Source organism: Megascapheus bottae, chromosome 16 (assembly GCF_031878675.1).
Source record: "Megascapheus bottae isolate mThoBot1 chromosome 16, mThoBot2.hap1, whole genome shotgun sequence".
Lineage (NCBI taxonomy): Eukaryota > Metazoa > Chordata > Mammalia > Rodentia > Geomyidae > Megascapheus > Megascapheus bottae.
This window is the reverse complement of record NC_143524.1, coordinates 14,346,761-14,361,982: the sequence shown is the minus strand read 5'-3', so window position 1 is coordinate 14,361,982 and position 15,222 is coordinate 14,346,761. Positions and strand designations below refer to the sequence as shown.

Sequence of the window (15,222 nt, the reverse complement as noted above, 5' to 3'; positions counted from 1 at the left end):
GCTGTCCCAGGCCAGCTGTCCCAACCCAGCTGCATGGAGCTGGCTCACTGTGCACCCTGAGACTGTCTGGGCTCCGGAGGACATGAGGACAGTGAGTGTACCCTGCCACCCACCCAACAAGCCCAGGGCCAGACACAGCTGTGCCATCTCAGAAGCACAGCTTGTGTCATTCAGGGTGACTGAAAACTTGGGGGCAGCTGTGGCCCATCTTAGAAACCAGTCAGGTGCTTGGTTGGTTGGTCTATACTTGGAATTCTAACCTGATTCATTAAGGTTCAGAGATGGGTTTGGTGGGGTTTATGAACCCCCAGAAATTATTTATAAATTTCCACATATATATAAATTTTCTAGGTGAGTTTGTGACCCTCAAAATGCTCTTAAGAACTGGTGACAAACTGGATCGACCCCATGTCAAATGATGTGGAACAAAGCAGGCAGGATTTAGGGGTTCACCAGCCCTGTAAATAGCATATTGAAGAATGGAAATAGAAGGCTAACAGAATCTTGCTATAGCCTAGCACCCAGGCTCACTGCCATAATCCTCACAACTGGGCAGGCTGAGAGCTGAGAATCAAGGCAGAAAAGGTCGTGAGACTCTTATCTCTGAGGAAACAGCAAAAAGCCAGAAGTGGGGCTGTAGTTTTAGGGGTAGAACATCAGCTTTGAGGGAAAAAGCTAAGAGATAATGACTTTGCTCCTTGGCTCAAACCCCAATACTGGCACTAAAATAAAACAAAACAAAGCCTTCACTACAGTGTGAGCTCAATTTAGTTTAAAACCGTTTATTATACAAACATTCACATAGGAAGTTAGTGACTTAAAATGTAACACGTTGGTAACTTTTATCTTTGGGAGAAAATGGTTTTGTTTGATTTGTGTTTTCTAGAATGCATATTTACTCGTTTTATAACGGGTGGACTCAAGTCTCTTTGCTCCTAGAGCCTCAGCCCTGGTCCGAGGAGCTGTGTACAGAGCTGGGAACAAGCCACCTTCTCCGCTCTGGGCTTCCATCAGTCTCTCACTAACTTTCCTGGCCTTGTGGCTTGAGCCAGTGCCTCCTGGGGTTTTGCAGGCAAGGGTCTCCACACGTCGCACTTCCCTCCAGGCACAACCCTGTAAACAGCTCAGAGCACCTCATTTCCCAGCTGTGTGGCCTTGGGCAGTCATCCAACCTCTCTGGACCTCAGTATCCCATACAGCAGTGATGGTAGCATTCACTTTCTAGCTCACAAGTGACTTGGGGCTGGGGTATCACAGCAATGGCTACCTCTCCTGCCCCGTCTCTGCCTGCCCCTGCCTCACCCCTCTGCCTTCTCTCCTCTTTCTAGGGAGCACCAGAACCTGCAGAATGGGGACTGCCTGTATCAAAGTCACCAAATACTTCCTCTTCCTCTTCAACTTGCTCTTTTTTGTAAGTATGGCCAGAGCTGTCTGCCTACCTCCAACAGTCTGCTCCCCAGGGCATCCATACCTGAGACCTTCCCAAATGGGGCTATGGGGACATGGTGGCAGGGCGTGGCTGCTGGGGACCCAGGACAGACTGACCCAGCTGGGTCCCTCTCCCAGCCTTCCTGTTCCTGTAGCCCTCTGCCTGGGCTGCCCCTTATGGCCCCCGCCCATACGAAGAACTGACCTGTTATCATTCTGGTTCTCAACATCCCAGCCCTGAACTCACAGAGATGGAACAGGGGGAGGCCAGGCCCAGTGGGGACCTACTCCCCCTTCCCCAGAACCCCACTTATACCCACTAGGTCACCTGATCATGAGTTCCCAGAGGTGGGCTTCATGGCACAACTGGCGCTGTGGATTTCCCTCTGACCTGTCACAACTGACTTCTGTCTTGGAGCTTCCAGGATGATAGTGTACGCATGTGTGTATGTGTGTGCGTGTGTGTGTACAGGTGTGAGCACATGCATGTACATGCACATGAGTTGAATGTGTGTGAGCATGCACATGTGTGCATGTATAAGTTCTGCGTGTGACTGGCCTGGAGAGGTCTTCTCCAGGTTTTGTGGACTCAGAGTACCACTGGGGCTTGGGTTGCTCCATGTTGTATGTTTGGCCTAACCTTTAAAAATCAGGTCCTAGGGACCAGGAGTTTGGCCTCCTGGTAAGAATGCTTGCCTAGCATGCATGAAGACCCAGGTTCGATTCCTCGTACCACATACATAGAAAAGAGCCAGAAATGGTACTGTAGCCCAAGTGGTAGAGCTCTAGCCTTGAGGAAAACCCAAGGACCGTGCTCAACCCCTGAGTCTAAGCCCAGGACTGGCAAAAAAAAAATTTTTTAAATCAGGTCATGAAGCACTTGTAGCTCACATCAGTAATCCTAAGCATTGAAGAGGCTGAGATCTGACGATTGCAATTCAAAGTTATCCCGGGTAGGAAAGTCAATGAGATGTTTATCTCCAGTTAACCACAAAAAATCTGAAAGTGGAGCTCCAGTTCAATTGAGAGCCCAATCTGAGTGCAGGGGAGAGGAATGGGAGGAGAAATCTGGTTATAAAATAGAATGCTTATATCATCCAGCTCTACCTTTTATACTACACAGATTTTATATTTATATTCCTATTTCTGAGAGCAGAGGAAAACAGCTCTGAATGTCAGTGTTGGACTTCCAGGGACATGAAATTCTCTAGCTTGCCTGGCAGTGCCTCTGGCTGGCCAGATCTCTGAGAAGGGACAGCTAAGCAGGCCTGGCTGAAAGCACTGGGCCAAGGTCCAGCTGTTCTGGGAGGGAGATGGGCCTTGGAGACAAGGCAGGGTCTGGGCTGTGACCTAGTAGAAAGCAAAAATGCTGTCCCGCCTCCAGGTTACTCCATGGAACCAGAGGCTAGAAATGCTTCTCTCTGACCTGGGCTCTAGAGACTGGACTTAGCCATAGGGGCTTCGTCTCCCCACCCAGATCCTCAGAAGGCTGAGGGAGTCAAGTGTGGACTGCCTGTGTGCCAGGCCCCAGTGACCTGCCAGGAATAGGGGAGAGAAAGCAGGTGGATGGGACCACCTGCTCACTCCTTCATCATGCAGGTGGGAGCTATTTCCCATACATAACTGAACACGTGCACCTTTTTCCCTGCTATGTCTAGAACATTGTGGTGGAATCACTATTTGCAGTGTTTACACTGCATGCTGAGAGCGTGAGTATTCTATGGAGGCTTGATATACAGGAGCGTGCTCCCACGGGTTACCAGCAAGTATTATACCAGTTAACTCTTTGTGAACAGTCCCTGTGTATTCCCAGGCCAACTGTATTTCAGACCTCTGTGCATTCAGACACCCCAGGCAGGCAGAGGAGCCTGTGTCCTGCTCTTCAGGAACATGTCCTTACCACTCTAGCTCCAGCCCCATAAACACTTGGCTGGATCGTAAGATTGCAAAGATGGTGGGGGTGGGGTGCAAGGGATGAAGGATGCAAGGGACAGACTAAAGATCTGTCAGGGAGGTCTGTCACGAAGTCTGACCTGTGGCTGGGAAGAGAGGTCCTAGCACCCCCTCACCAGGGGGTGACCTGTGCAAGGTCAGCCTGGGGGGAGGTCAGAGGCCTCTTTGGAACACAGCCACTCAGGACAATGGCCTTGGCCTGGGATGGATTTGCATTTTGAAACTTACCATGGTGGCTTTGCGTGCTTACATACATATGTGCACATGCTCAGGGTTGTCCACCTTCCCTCCTAACTCCATACACCCCTGTGATCACCCTGGATGCTGGGTCACTTTTTATTTTCCTCCTTTGCCAGTATGGGGTTTGAACTCAGGTCTCCAGGCTTGCTCAGGTTGCTTGCTCAGCTAGCACTCTACCCTCTGAGTCACACTCTCATCCCAGCTTGGTGCTGGTTATTTGGGAGCTGGAGTGTCACAGACTTCTCTGCTTAGACTGGCTTTAAACTGGGAGCCTTTGGATCTAAGCCTCTTAAATAGCGAGGAGTATAGGCATGTGCCACCAGCACCTAGCTCAGATGCTTCTCTTAGGCACAAAATCATCTAGAGCCACTAGTACTTTGGCATTCTGAGGACAGGAACCAGACCAATGTGTCCCTCTCCTACTCGGGCCCATCTGCCTCTTGGGCAGGGTTGGGGTAGATTACTGTAATAAGTACCCCATAGCCCAGTCTGGATTCAAGAGAAAGGGGTTCCATGGTGCCCTGCCTAGCAGACCAGCCTCCTTCCTGCCGTACCACCGGCCCATGGCTGAGCCAGCCACATCCCATGGTCAGGCAGCATCATCAGCCTACAGGGCAGCTGTAGACTTCCCTGTCTGGGTTCCTCTTGGCAACCCAGATAAATAGTCTGGAGTTTCTACTTGGAATTCTTTTTCCCAGAGGGAGTTTTCTGCCCTCCCTGCAACCCCTTGTTGGAAGCGATCTTCTTTCCCCTTCCCTGCCTTGGGGATCAAGCGTCCAGCCACAGAGGGAGGGTGCCCAAGTTCCCAGGCCCATTGCTGGCTCTAGGCTGAGGCCCTGGAGAAGCTTCTGACCTTGGACTTGAGCTGAGACTACAGGCTAATAGCTGAGATGAAAACCCAGAGCTGGCAATGGAAGTGGGCCCTCTAACCCCATGTGGGACTCATCCACCAGGTGGGCCCAGTCCAGGCCCAGTCACAGAGGTTACTACAAGAAGACACAGGCCCACTCCACCCTCAGGGTGAACCACTCCACAGGGAACCTGTGGTTTCGTGGGGACAGGGTCCTTCCGAGACCTGATGGGGTGGCTGATCTCTATTCTACCTGGGGACTAGCTCAGGTGGGGAACTTGGCCCTGGAAGATGATAGATGGGAGGTAGGGCCTGGAGCCTTTTTCTCTCCCCTCCCTCACCCCTCTTCCTGGCCCTCCACTGGCACTATTGAGCAGCTCCCCATTCCTCCCACCACTCCAGATCTGATGCTCTAAGGCTTCCAGGCCACAGCCTGCACCTGGCCCTGCCCTCTGGAGTGCCCAGTCCTTCAGAGAGGCAGACCCCAGAAGGACTTGGGCCCCGTGGGGACAACAATTGAGCTAGGCCAGGCAGCAGTGGTGGAGACAATGCAGACAGTTAGGGTGACCTCACTGCTGAGAGCTGACAGCCAGGCTGAGCTGGACGGGAATGTTCAACTTTAAACAGGATCTTCCCCAACATGGGGCGGCTTAGAGAAGTGCTGGGGTCTCCAAGCTGGGCGGGGATGAGGACAAGAGCACAGGGAAGGCCAAGCTACAGAAGAAGAAGGGTCCCCCCTTGTTGGGAGGGACTCTAGTGGGCTCCCGATGGCCCAAATGGATGGGAAGCAGCCAGGACCTCCCAAACCGAATCCTCTGTTTCAGTGTGGTAACATTTGGGACTGGAGACCATCTTGGCCCTGGGCTGGAGGCAGCTCCCTGGATGGCCCCCTGTACCTCTTCCTGCCTCCCCCACCCCCACCCCCACCACTAATCCCTCTCTTTCCTTCCAGATCCTGGGTGCTGTGATCCTGGGCTTTGGGGTATGGATCCTGGCGGACAGGACCAGCTTCATCTCTGTCCTGCGTAAGGAGACCTCTGTTTCCTTTAGCCCAGGGTGCCTGGGGGCCCTGGGGAGGCAGGAGGGGGAGAGGGGGCTTGCTGGCACAGTTGCTGCCATGAGAACGTCAGTTCAGGGCCTGTCCCTGCCCCGGCCTCATGAGGGACACAGCCAGCTTCTGCTGACCATAGTGAACGGGTTCCTTGCAAAGGTTTCTAGGAAGAATTTCCTCCTCTCCCCCCAACAAAGCCACTGTTGTGTAGAGATGGTTGAGGGGGGAGGGCTCATTCTCCCCACCCAGCGCCTTCCCTTCCCCCAACCTTAGAAAAGCCTCTCACATTCCCTGACTGCCTTTGTGCAGAAAATGTGACCAACCTTCATTCCCTCCCTATTTCATAGAGATGTTGGAGTGAGCCAGGAGATAGATTAGTTGTCCTTGCTGGTCCTAGGGCTTGAACTCGGGGCTTAAGTGCTGTCCGTGAGCTTTATTTTGCTCAAGGTTAGTGTTCTACCACTTGAGCCACAGCATCACTTCCAGCTTTTTGTGTGGTCAATTGGAGATACAGGTCTCACAGACTTTCCGGCCCCAGCCGGCTTTGAACCACGATCCTCAAATCTCAGCCTCCAGAAAAGCTAGGATTACAGGCATGAGCCACCAGCACCCAGCTTTGATGGCTGTTTGAGGCATGTGTGTAGACAGGGAACCTTTTCGGGCACAGTTGCCATGTATCACACTTGTCACACACCCTGCGTTTATCTCCATGCACTACCTTAATCCAGAAGCAGCTCAGTGGGGTAGACACTGCCCTGTTCCTGCCTCATCGTTAGACACACAGGCTCAGAGACCCTGACTCACTGACTGAAGTTCACACAGCAGCTGACAGGCAGGTGTGGGACTCAAACCAGAGACCTCGATTGTACAGGCAGCATGTGACAGACAGAGTGAGCCCCCATGCAGAGACCCTCCCTCCACCCTTACAAAGCCTGTGAGCAGCCAGGAACTGCCCCCCACCCCACCCCCCCACACACACACCAGGCTCTCTGGGTCATGGCTCACTTCCCACCCAGCAGCTGCTGGGCCTTGGCCCATGACAGCTGCAAACAGAAACAAAACAGAACTTTACTCGGATGCAGAATTTTTTTTGGGGGGGTGGGGGGAGTCACACCTGTTGCTCTGGTCCTGGGCTAGGAAACAAGGAGGCTAATCACCGCCCCCCCCCCAGCCTGCCTTCTGGATTAGGGGCTGCTTTCCTTCTCCAACTTGGGACACACCCTTCTGAGCCCCATCAGCCCAGGGCTCACCACACCCAGGCACTGCGCACTGGGCAAAGTCTGAAGACCCACCCACAGAATGCCAGCTGCACCCTGCCCCCCAGGCTTGGCCTGACCTGAAAGACTGCTGGACTCCCAGGGTGTTATTATTTTTTTTTACACACTCCATGGCCCGAGAACCACCCTCCCTCAGGAACCCAGTCCATTGGCCTGGGTGGGGCCTGGGGGCCAGTGCTCTTTAAAACACCCCCCCGGTGGTTCCCAGGCAGTCAGGTTCTGACACAGATCTGAAAGCACCCCAGAGGCAGAGGCAGGGAGATGACAGCAACAGAGGCCAGGCTATAAACCCAGCATTCTAAGCTCAGGGCTCCCCCTGCTCCCCTTCCTCAACTACACAAAAATAAAAGCTCGTTCCTCCCTCCAGCTTCTAAAATCCCATCCATTTAGAATGCTTATTTCCCTGCCCTGTCAGCCCCTTTCTACCCCACCCCTGCCCGCAGTCCCCAAGGCCTTTCACCAGAGAGATTGTTGTTCACTTACTGCCTGCCCATTCCACATCCACAGTCTGGGGTGCAGGCCTAGAACAAGGTGGATACCCAGAAGATGGCTTGAGTCAGTGTGGGGCCAGGTAGCAGAGCTGAGAGCTTGACATCGGAGTGCGGTTTCCAGATCTGAGTTCTGACCCCACCCCAGTGCCTCTCAGAGCCTCAGTTTCCATTCTGTGGGGTAGTCCTGCTGGTGCCTGCTAGGCAGGGCTATGTCCGAACTGGGGGCTGCAAGGGACAGAGTCCTTGAGGCCCAGTGAGTGGCCAGGAGAGAACCCAGAAGGCCATGGGTGGAAAGCAGGCTGGAATCAATGTCAGTGACCCGTGGCTGGCACGGAGCGAGCCTGCCAGCAGGTGTGTACGATAGCCCCCTGGGCTGACTGTGCCATCAGCAGGGACAAGCCAAGGCCCCCTGGCCTCCTGAAGTTTACATTTTGGGGGCTGAGGGCTGGTGATGAGGAAGAGCTAGAGCCCAGCCTTCTGATGAGTGTTCAGGTGGAACACCACAGCAGAGCTGGCCTCGGCTGGGCAGGGGTGAGCTGCCATTGAATACAGGGGCCACAGTTTCTCTGGGAGACACTTCCACGCAGGGGGCCTGCTGGGGCATGAGCCCCCGCACTGCTCTGAGGGGAGTGGACCCAGGCTCTTGGTTGGGCTCTGTGACCCCCGATACTTGTTAACTGTGTTGGCCCCTTCTCCTGCCTTCTAGAAAACTCTTCCAGCACCATGCAGCTGGGGGCCTACATCTTCCTGGGCGTGGGCGCCCTCACCATGGTCATGGGCTTTCTGGGCTGCATTGGTGCTGTCAACGAAGTCCGCTGCCTGCTGGGCCTGGTGAGTCCTGGGGTACCTCAGACACACACGCGTGTGTGCATACACACTACACACAAACACCTGTTCAGAGCCTGCTGGGCCTGGTAAGTCTCCCTGTCAGGGTGCCCCAGCCTGTCACATGCGCACACACACGCACACACCCACACACGCACACAGACAGCACACATCTGCCGAGGCAGCCTGGCTGACCATGTCCCTGTCTTTTCAGTATTTCACCTTTCTCCTGCTGATCCTCATAGCCCAGGTGACCGCAGGGACCCTCTTTTACTTCAACTCAGACAAGGTGAGTCCACGGTGAACCCAGGACTGGACACTGGCTCTAGACTTGGGGGTAGACAAGAAGTGGCTCAGTTGTCACAACACAGTAGGGGACAGAGACAGGCCTCTGGCCTCCCATGAGAGGGGAAGCAGTACCTGTTGTGGAACTGCTGCTGAGTTGGCTCTCAACACTTCCCTCTACCAGTTTCACCACTGGTAAACTGAGGACAGTTGAGAATGTTCAGTCAGGGTTGGGTTGGCAGAGGTCTTAGGGAAACAGCACAGTGGGAACTGCGTAAGTCCTTGTCAGCTTACAATGAAGTTGACTTGCAGCCACTCAGAGGCCCAGGAATGACACCGCTAATAAGAACTTAGTCCTGGGGCCGGGAGTTTGGCCTAGTGGTTAAAGTGCTTGTCTAGCATGCACGAAGACCGGGGTTCGATTCCTTGGTACCACATACATAGGAAAAAGCCAGAAGTGGTGCTGAGGCTCAAGTGGTAGAGCTCTAGCCTTGAGAAAGTCCAAGGACAGTGCATAGGCCCTGAGCTCAAGCCCAGGACTGGCAAAAAAAAAAAAAAAAAAAAAAAAGAACTTAGTCCTTTGTGAGAAAAGCATTTATGTTTCAGGAATAGAAAATGGGGCTTCCTGTGGCCTAAACGCTTAAAGACGTTTGTGGTTGACTTATCTAAATCTCCGATGTGGAAACCCAGAGACTCTCACTCTGTCCCCATGCTCAGCAACCTCACTGTGCTGGACTTTCGGTAGCATGGGCACAAGATGGCAGCCACAGCATCAGGCACAGCACCTACACTGCTGAGGCTAGAAGAGGTGGGAAAGGAAAATGCCAGCTAGAGCCCAATCCTTCTCTCAGAGAAGACAGCCTTCCCCACACTGGTCAGAAAGCCATCCCTGACTCCTCTCAGGGTTTCCCCTCCCCCTCCCCCACTCTCTTGGATAGGCCCAGCCCAGGTCTGAGATTCAGGAACCCTGGCTTGTAGAGCAACTCTACCAGTGGTGCTGTGTGGCTTTGCAAAAGTGGCCTTACCTGAGCTGTATATGTCTGCAGGCCACTTACCAGCTGTGAGCCTGAGGTTCTAACTTACCCCCTGGGTCAGCAGAGGGTCAGAAGGGGACAGCTGGGAGCATGAGCCATGTTTGATAATGCTAGGCACTGAGCTGGCCAAGGTATGTCTGCAGAGGGCCTGAGGTGGACCGCCTGGAGGAGAAGAGGCTCCTGTGGCCACCAGAGTGGGGCTGGGGCAGGGTGGTACTAGTGGCTGAGTCAAACTCCTCCCCAGAATGGTTGGTCAGGAGAACTGGGGATCCCTTACCCTCCCAAAGCCCACAGTCAGGGCTGTGCACAGTGTAGCCCAACAGTAAGACCAGTTCCCCTGGGAGACGAAGCAGGTCTCTGTGCACAGCTGGCCTTTGCAATGGGAATGCCCTGACTTACTGGCCAGGCCACGTGGGAGACAGGGAGGAGATATCCAGGCTGTCCCATGGCAGGGGTTCCCAAGGGAGGGGCTTCTCAAGGATGACTGGGGCCCGACTGCAAGGAGTGACCCCAGGGGGTGAGGGGGGGAAGAATGACAGTTCCCAGGACATGACACGACACAGCTCATGATGGAAGCCCACTGTGTAGATTGCATAAGGGCTTTCTAGAAAAACTCAGGGCAAGGCCTCCAAACTGGAAGCTGCCCCCAGCAGAATGGCCTGGAAAGAACAAGCTGGTGTGGACTACCCTTGAGCTTGAAGTGGCAGGGCCCTGTTCAGAGGGGCACTGTGATACTAGAGCAGCCAGGGAGAGGTCTAGCCCAGCACCATTGGGGTATCTCAGGGAGGGGAGACCTGGTTTTCACTGTGCAGTCACAGTGGGGATGGGAGGACACTGGGAACCCAGTAGGCAGAGACCACTTGGGAAGTCACAACTGATATCCAAGCCCCCACCCCCATTGTTGAGGCAATGCACTGGGCTTCCTGGCCAGGGGCATTTAAGCAGCCTGAAGGGCCTGGAAAGTTCTCACGCTTGCACCATGAACCTTCCGGGTCTGACTCAAGATTCCCAAACAGCAAAGCCCAGGGGCAGCCTGGGGTCAGGTGGAGACAGCAGGTAGTTACAGTGAGGAGGGGATTCAGGCCCCGAGGGCAGCACAGACCTGGTGATGGCCGGATGTTAGGGACCATTGGAAAGGGGGAAGGATGTGGGGCAGTTCCTGAGTTTGGTGATCCCAATCCTTACTCGCTTGGCCCCAGCAGACTCTGTCATCTTGCTGGCCCTGTGACCTTGGGAACATTTTCCAGGTCTCAGAGCCTCAGTTTCCCCTGCTAAAAGTCAAAATAGGGGGCCAATACCAGGGCCTGGCTTCCCACATGGGGTCCCACACTGAGTTGGATTTGATGTCCTGGGAAAGCATGGATGGGTGACATTATATGTAGTATTCTACCGGAAGGATCAGTCCAAGGGGACCCTAGAAGAAGACCCTGGGTTCTCATGTCCCTATGAGGGCTCAACTTTTGCCTCAATGAGACAGGGACTCAGAAGAAACGGTTGACAGGCAAAAGTGCCTTGCTAGAGGCTCAGCTGGCTCTGTGTCTCCCCAGCCACCACCAGTGACTCTATCCCCCTCCCCTCTGGGTCCTTCTCTCCTCTCCTGGTCCCCTTTTTGGCCCCAGCAGAGTCCAATGTGAGCTCATGCCCTTGTGGACAGCTCTAGCGGAAGGCTAGTGTGTGGTGCCATGTAGCCACACAACTCTTATGCCTGCCCAGCCACAGGGGAGTGACCCCAAAGGGCTCCCCTCAGCAATCTGGCTGCCAGGTGGCCTCTCTGCACACTCGGCATCCCAGGCAGAGGCTCTAGCCAAGCCAGCCCATTGGCCTGGTCCCTGCAGCCCTGCCTACTGTATCTCAACCCCATTCTGAACCACAAGATGCTATGATGTTTCACAGAAACCACCCACCCCCTGTGGAAACCACCGGCCTCCTTACCTTCTCCTGTCAGGGGGGCGTCCCTGGAGGGAGACTGGGGAGTCCAGCTGCTGTGGCAATCACAGGGAGTATAAATAGAACCTGAGGGCTCCAGTGGGTGGAGGAGGTGTGGAAAGGCAGCTCTGCCCAAACACATCTGGGAAACCCTCCTCTGTGCCCCAGGGATTCACCACTCACTGGGGACCATATAGGTCCTGTGGCTGAGCTGGGCCCCAGTCTTAACTGATCTACTTCAAGGGATAGCCTGACATGCTGACATGTTCCCTGGGTGAACATGGGGTTCTGAGATCAGAGAGGCTTTCCTGCAGACCTCTGTTCTTCCTCATGTTGTCTGTGTGACTCTGGCTGATTTAATTCACCTCTCCCACCTTGTCTTCTGCCTCTCTGTAATGAGGGAATGAGGTCAATTCCTAGATCACTGGTCTGCTGAGAGAAACAATTCAGATAATGCGTGCCATCATCCCTGGGACATGACATGCATTTGATAAATGCCTCTATCAGGGTTGTGATTACTGACAAGAAAGCTGTCTGAATTGTGGAACTCAGATGGACATTGTGGGTCATATTGTAATCCTAGCTACATAAGAGGTAGAGGCAGGAAGATCTACAGTTTGCCAAGCCTGGACAAAGATAGTTGAGATCAGAAGTAAAGTATCAGCAGAAGGGCTACAGATAAAGCTAGAGGCTCGACTAGCAAGAGTTAAACCCTGTTAACAACCCCCAGTACAAATTTTAAAAATCTGGAATGCTGTATGTTTTTTGCTTGTTTTATTTTGGTTAATCATGGGGCCTGCGCCCTGTCTCTGAGTTTTTTTTACTCAAGGCTAGTGCTCTCCCCCTTTGAGCCACAGCTCCACTGCTGGTTTTTTTATGTAGTTCATTGGAGAGAAGACTCATGAACTTCCTGCCCAAGTTGACTTTGAACTAAGATCCTCAGATCTCAGCCTCTGAGCAGCTAGGATTACTAACATGAGCCACAAGTGCCTAACTTCTTTGTTTCTAAAAAAAAAAATTCACTAGGAGCAAACCTAAGATGGGAGATGTTGAGAGGAGAGCTAGCCCCAGCTTTGATTTTCTGGGTAACCCTAGGGCAGTGACGGGGAGCCAGACTATGGGGCCAAGCCAGGGGAGGAGGCTGCTTGGCTGTCCGGGGCACTAGAAGAAACCCTTCCCACAGCTTCGCAGCCTCAGAACCACTGCCTAGCCCCCATGTCTGGTGTCCCCACACCTGGGGGCAGCCACATGGCCTGTGCCAGCCCAGGTTCCTGTAACTCAGCCAGTGACCATGGTCCAGTCCAGAAAGGCCTCTAGGCCGCCCCATGGAAGAGGCCAGGGGGAGGTTAGAGGCAGCCATGAACCCTGGATGGCTGAGCATGGGGAGGGGGGTAATGCAGGGTTCATCCACCTCTCACCCTGACCCTCCGGCTCCATCCTGCAGCTGAAGCAGGAGGCACGTAATGTGGTGGCAGATCTTATCAAAAACTATGATGCCAACAGCACCGACAGTCTGCAGGAAGCCTGGGACTACGTACAGAACCAGGTAAGGCTAGGCACCGTGGGGCTGGCAGAGCAGGGGACACAGGAGGGGGTATTAAGAGCGTGTTCTGCTGGGAACCGCAGCCAGTGCCCACGGCCAGGACCACGTGGGGCCCTGGGATGATAGAGGGGCCAGGGAGGGCTGCCTGGCTCAACTCAAATCCAACAATGTCTTCGATGCCCCGGGCCCTGTAGACCTCTGTATCTCCCAGAGGTGCTAGACATACTCTCCTGCCAGGAGAGGCAGCTCAAGAGCTGGAGGGAAATCTAAATCTGGGATCCCAGCTGCCTAGAGCTCAGGGGCCCCGTATGTGTCTTGCACGCCCCCTGCTGGCCCGGCCAGGGATTCATTTCCTCCGTGACCAGGAAGCAGCAGGGGACTGACCCTGATAGCTCACCCAAGCTGTGTCATTTAGTCAACTCATGCTTAACCCCTGAGCTCTTACAGGACTTCCCCAGACTTGTGTAGGCTCCACTTGGCCCTCGCACGTGGGCAGGTCCAGGCCTCAGACCCAAGCAGGTGGCCTGCTTAGGTGCCGTGGGCAGTGGGCCCATCAGTCTGTCCCATCACCACCAGGTGAAATGCTGTGGCTGGGTCAGCGCCCGCAACTGGACAGAGAATGAGGAGCTCATGAGTCACTCAGAAATCACCTTCCCCTGCTCCTGTGAGGACACAGAAGAGGACAATGACCGGCTGGCGAGGAAGGGCTTCTGCCATTCTCAGACCACCAACAGCACGGAGGGTGGCAACGACCCTGACCAGTGGCCTGTATACCAGATTGTATGTGTGCAGCTGGCCGGGGCTCTGGTGGTGGGGAAGGGGGGTGTCCCCACACAGTGTGGGTGACACAGGCCTATGCTCCTCTCCAGGGCTGCATGGAGAAGGTGCAGGCATGGCTGCAGGAGAACCTGGGCATCATCTTGGGCGTGTGTGTGGGCGTCGCCGTCATTGAGGTCTGTACTGCCCCCCCACCCTCCCTGTGCTCGTTCCTGGGGAGCCCAGGGCTGCTTGGCAGGCAGGGTGTGGGGGTTGACAGGTGATTTCCAGAGTCCCATGTGCCTCTGTGCCCTCAGCCAGGCCATGTCCCTCTCTGGCCTGCTCTGCTGCCTACCGAAGGGTGCTCATGGCACAGATGAGGATTTGTTTAATCTAAATGCAGGCCTGGGTGTTGGCATAGACAGTGGGCAGGGGTCAGCAGGGCCAACATCCCCTGACCCTCAGTCTCTTCCCTCCCAGCTCCTCGGAATGTTCCTGTCCATCTGCTTGTGCCAGCGCATCCACTCGGAAGACTACAGCAAGGTCCCCAAGTACTGAGGCTGTTCTTCCACCTCCCTGCCTCCCACCCCTACTTCCCAGGGCGGGGGTCCCTGCCCTCCCCCCTTCAGGCCCATCTCCCACCTCACTGCCAAGGCTCCTTGCCTGTCCTGGGCTGGCTGGATGTGGGGGAACTCTCTGTGGCCTGGCCCCTTCTCCCCTGTCTCCAACCACAAGCCCTGGTGGTTCTGTGGCCCCTGTGCTATGTGCCCGCTAAGGTTCTCTTAGCAACTAGAACGGCTCCCTGTGGTGTCTCTGCCCCTGCCTGGGCAGGGGAGCTGGGTCGCACCCACCCTGGATGCCATGGAGCAGGTATAGAGGAAGGTGTCTTAAACATGGGTGGGAGAGGCTCCTCCAAGCCCCAGGACTGTGGGGGGAGGGGACTGCCCACTGGGTGGGTCAACTTATTCTTACCATAATGCTTCTACTTTTTGCCTTCTCACATCTTTATGGAAGGTAGTAGAGAGGGTGGACTGTGTCCCTTCCCCGAGGCCAGACACAGTCCCTCCAGGCTTAGTTGGGGCCATGCTTTGGGAAGGAACTAGTGAGCACAACATGGGTGGAGGGTCACTGTTCCCCCAGGGCACGGCACAGAGCTGGCCCTGCATTCTCCAGGATTCTGAACTGTTCAGGGACCAGGGAGAAGAAGGTGGACTGGTCCCTCATGGCAGCTGTCCCCCCTTTCTCAGGCCGTGGGCAGGGGAGGGGGGCTATGGCATGTAACAGGTGGAGTGAGTCTGAACTCTGTACACACCCTCGCCATTGGAAGGCTATTAAAAAAGTTTGTAACAATCAGCCTGAGGTGGAGGGATGCTGCCACTGGAATGAGCGGCCAAGAGGGGTGGGAAGGGTGTGAGCAGAGAGGCTGCAGCTGCTATGAAAAGTGAAGGGGCCTTTCTGCCACCCCTACCCCTGCCCCCAGGGCAGCCCCTGTGTCCTGCTTGAAGGACCAGTCCCTAGGCCTAGAGCCATGTTGTGTGTTGACAGGTGCAAACTGAAGGGGGG

The 15,222-nt window shown here is 54.7% G+C and overlaps 1 protein-coding gene across 1 annotated transcript in view; it reads left to right on the top strand.

Annotated features, from left to right (window-relative positions):
* The window catches only part of Cd82 (CD82 molecule), a 36,075-nt gene extending 21,063 nt beyond the window's left edge, over window positions 1-15,012 (top strand). The window contains exons 3-10 of the mRNA XM_090347858.1: window positions 1,329-1,411; window positions 5,424-5,496; window positions 7,997-8,121; window positions 8,330-8,404; window positions 12,805-12,906; window positions 13,480-13,683; window positions 13,773-13,856; window positions 14,140-15,012. Coding sequence (XP_090203984.1) covers window positions 1,349-1,411; window positions 5,424-5,496; window positions 7,997-8,121; window positions 8,330-8,404; window positions 12,805-12,906; window positions 13,480-13,683; window positions 13,773-13,856; window positions 14,140-14,217 — 804 coding nt within the window. The 5' untranslated portion in view covers window positions 1,329-1,348 and the 3' untranslated portion in view covers window positions 14,218-15,012. The remainder of the gene's footprint in view (window positions 1-1,328; window positions 1,412-5,423; window positions 5,497-7,996; window positions 8,122-8,329; window positions 8,405-12,804; window positions 12,907-13,479; window positions 13,684-13,772; window positions 13,857-14,139) is intronic.
* The last annotated feature ends 210 nt before the right edge of the window (window positions 15,013-15,222 follow it).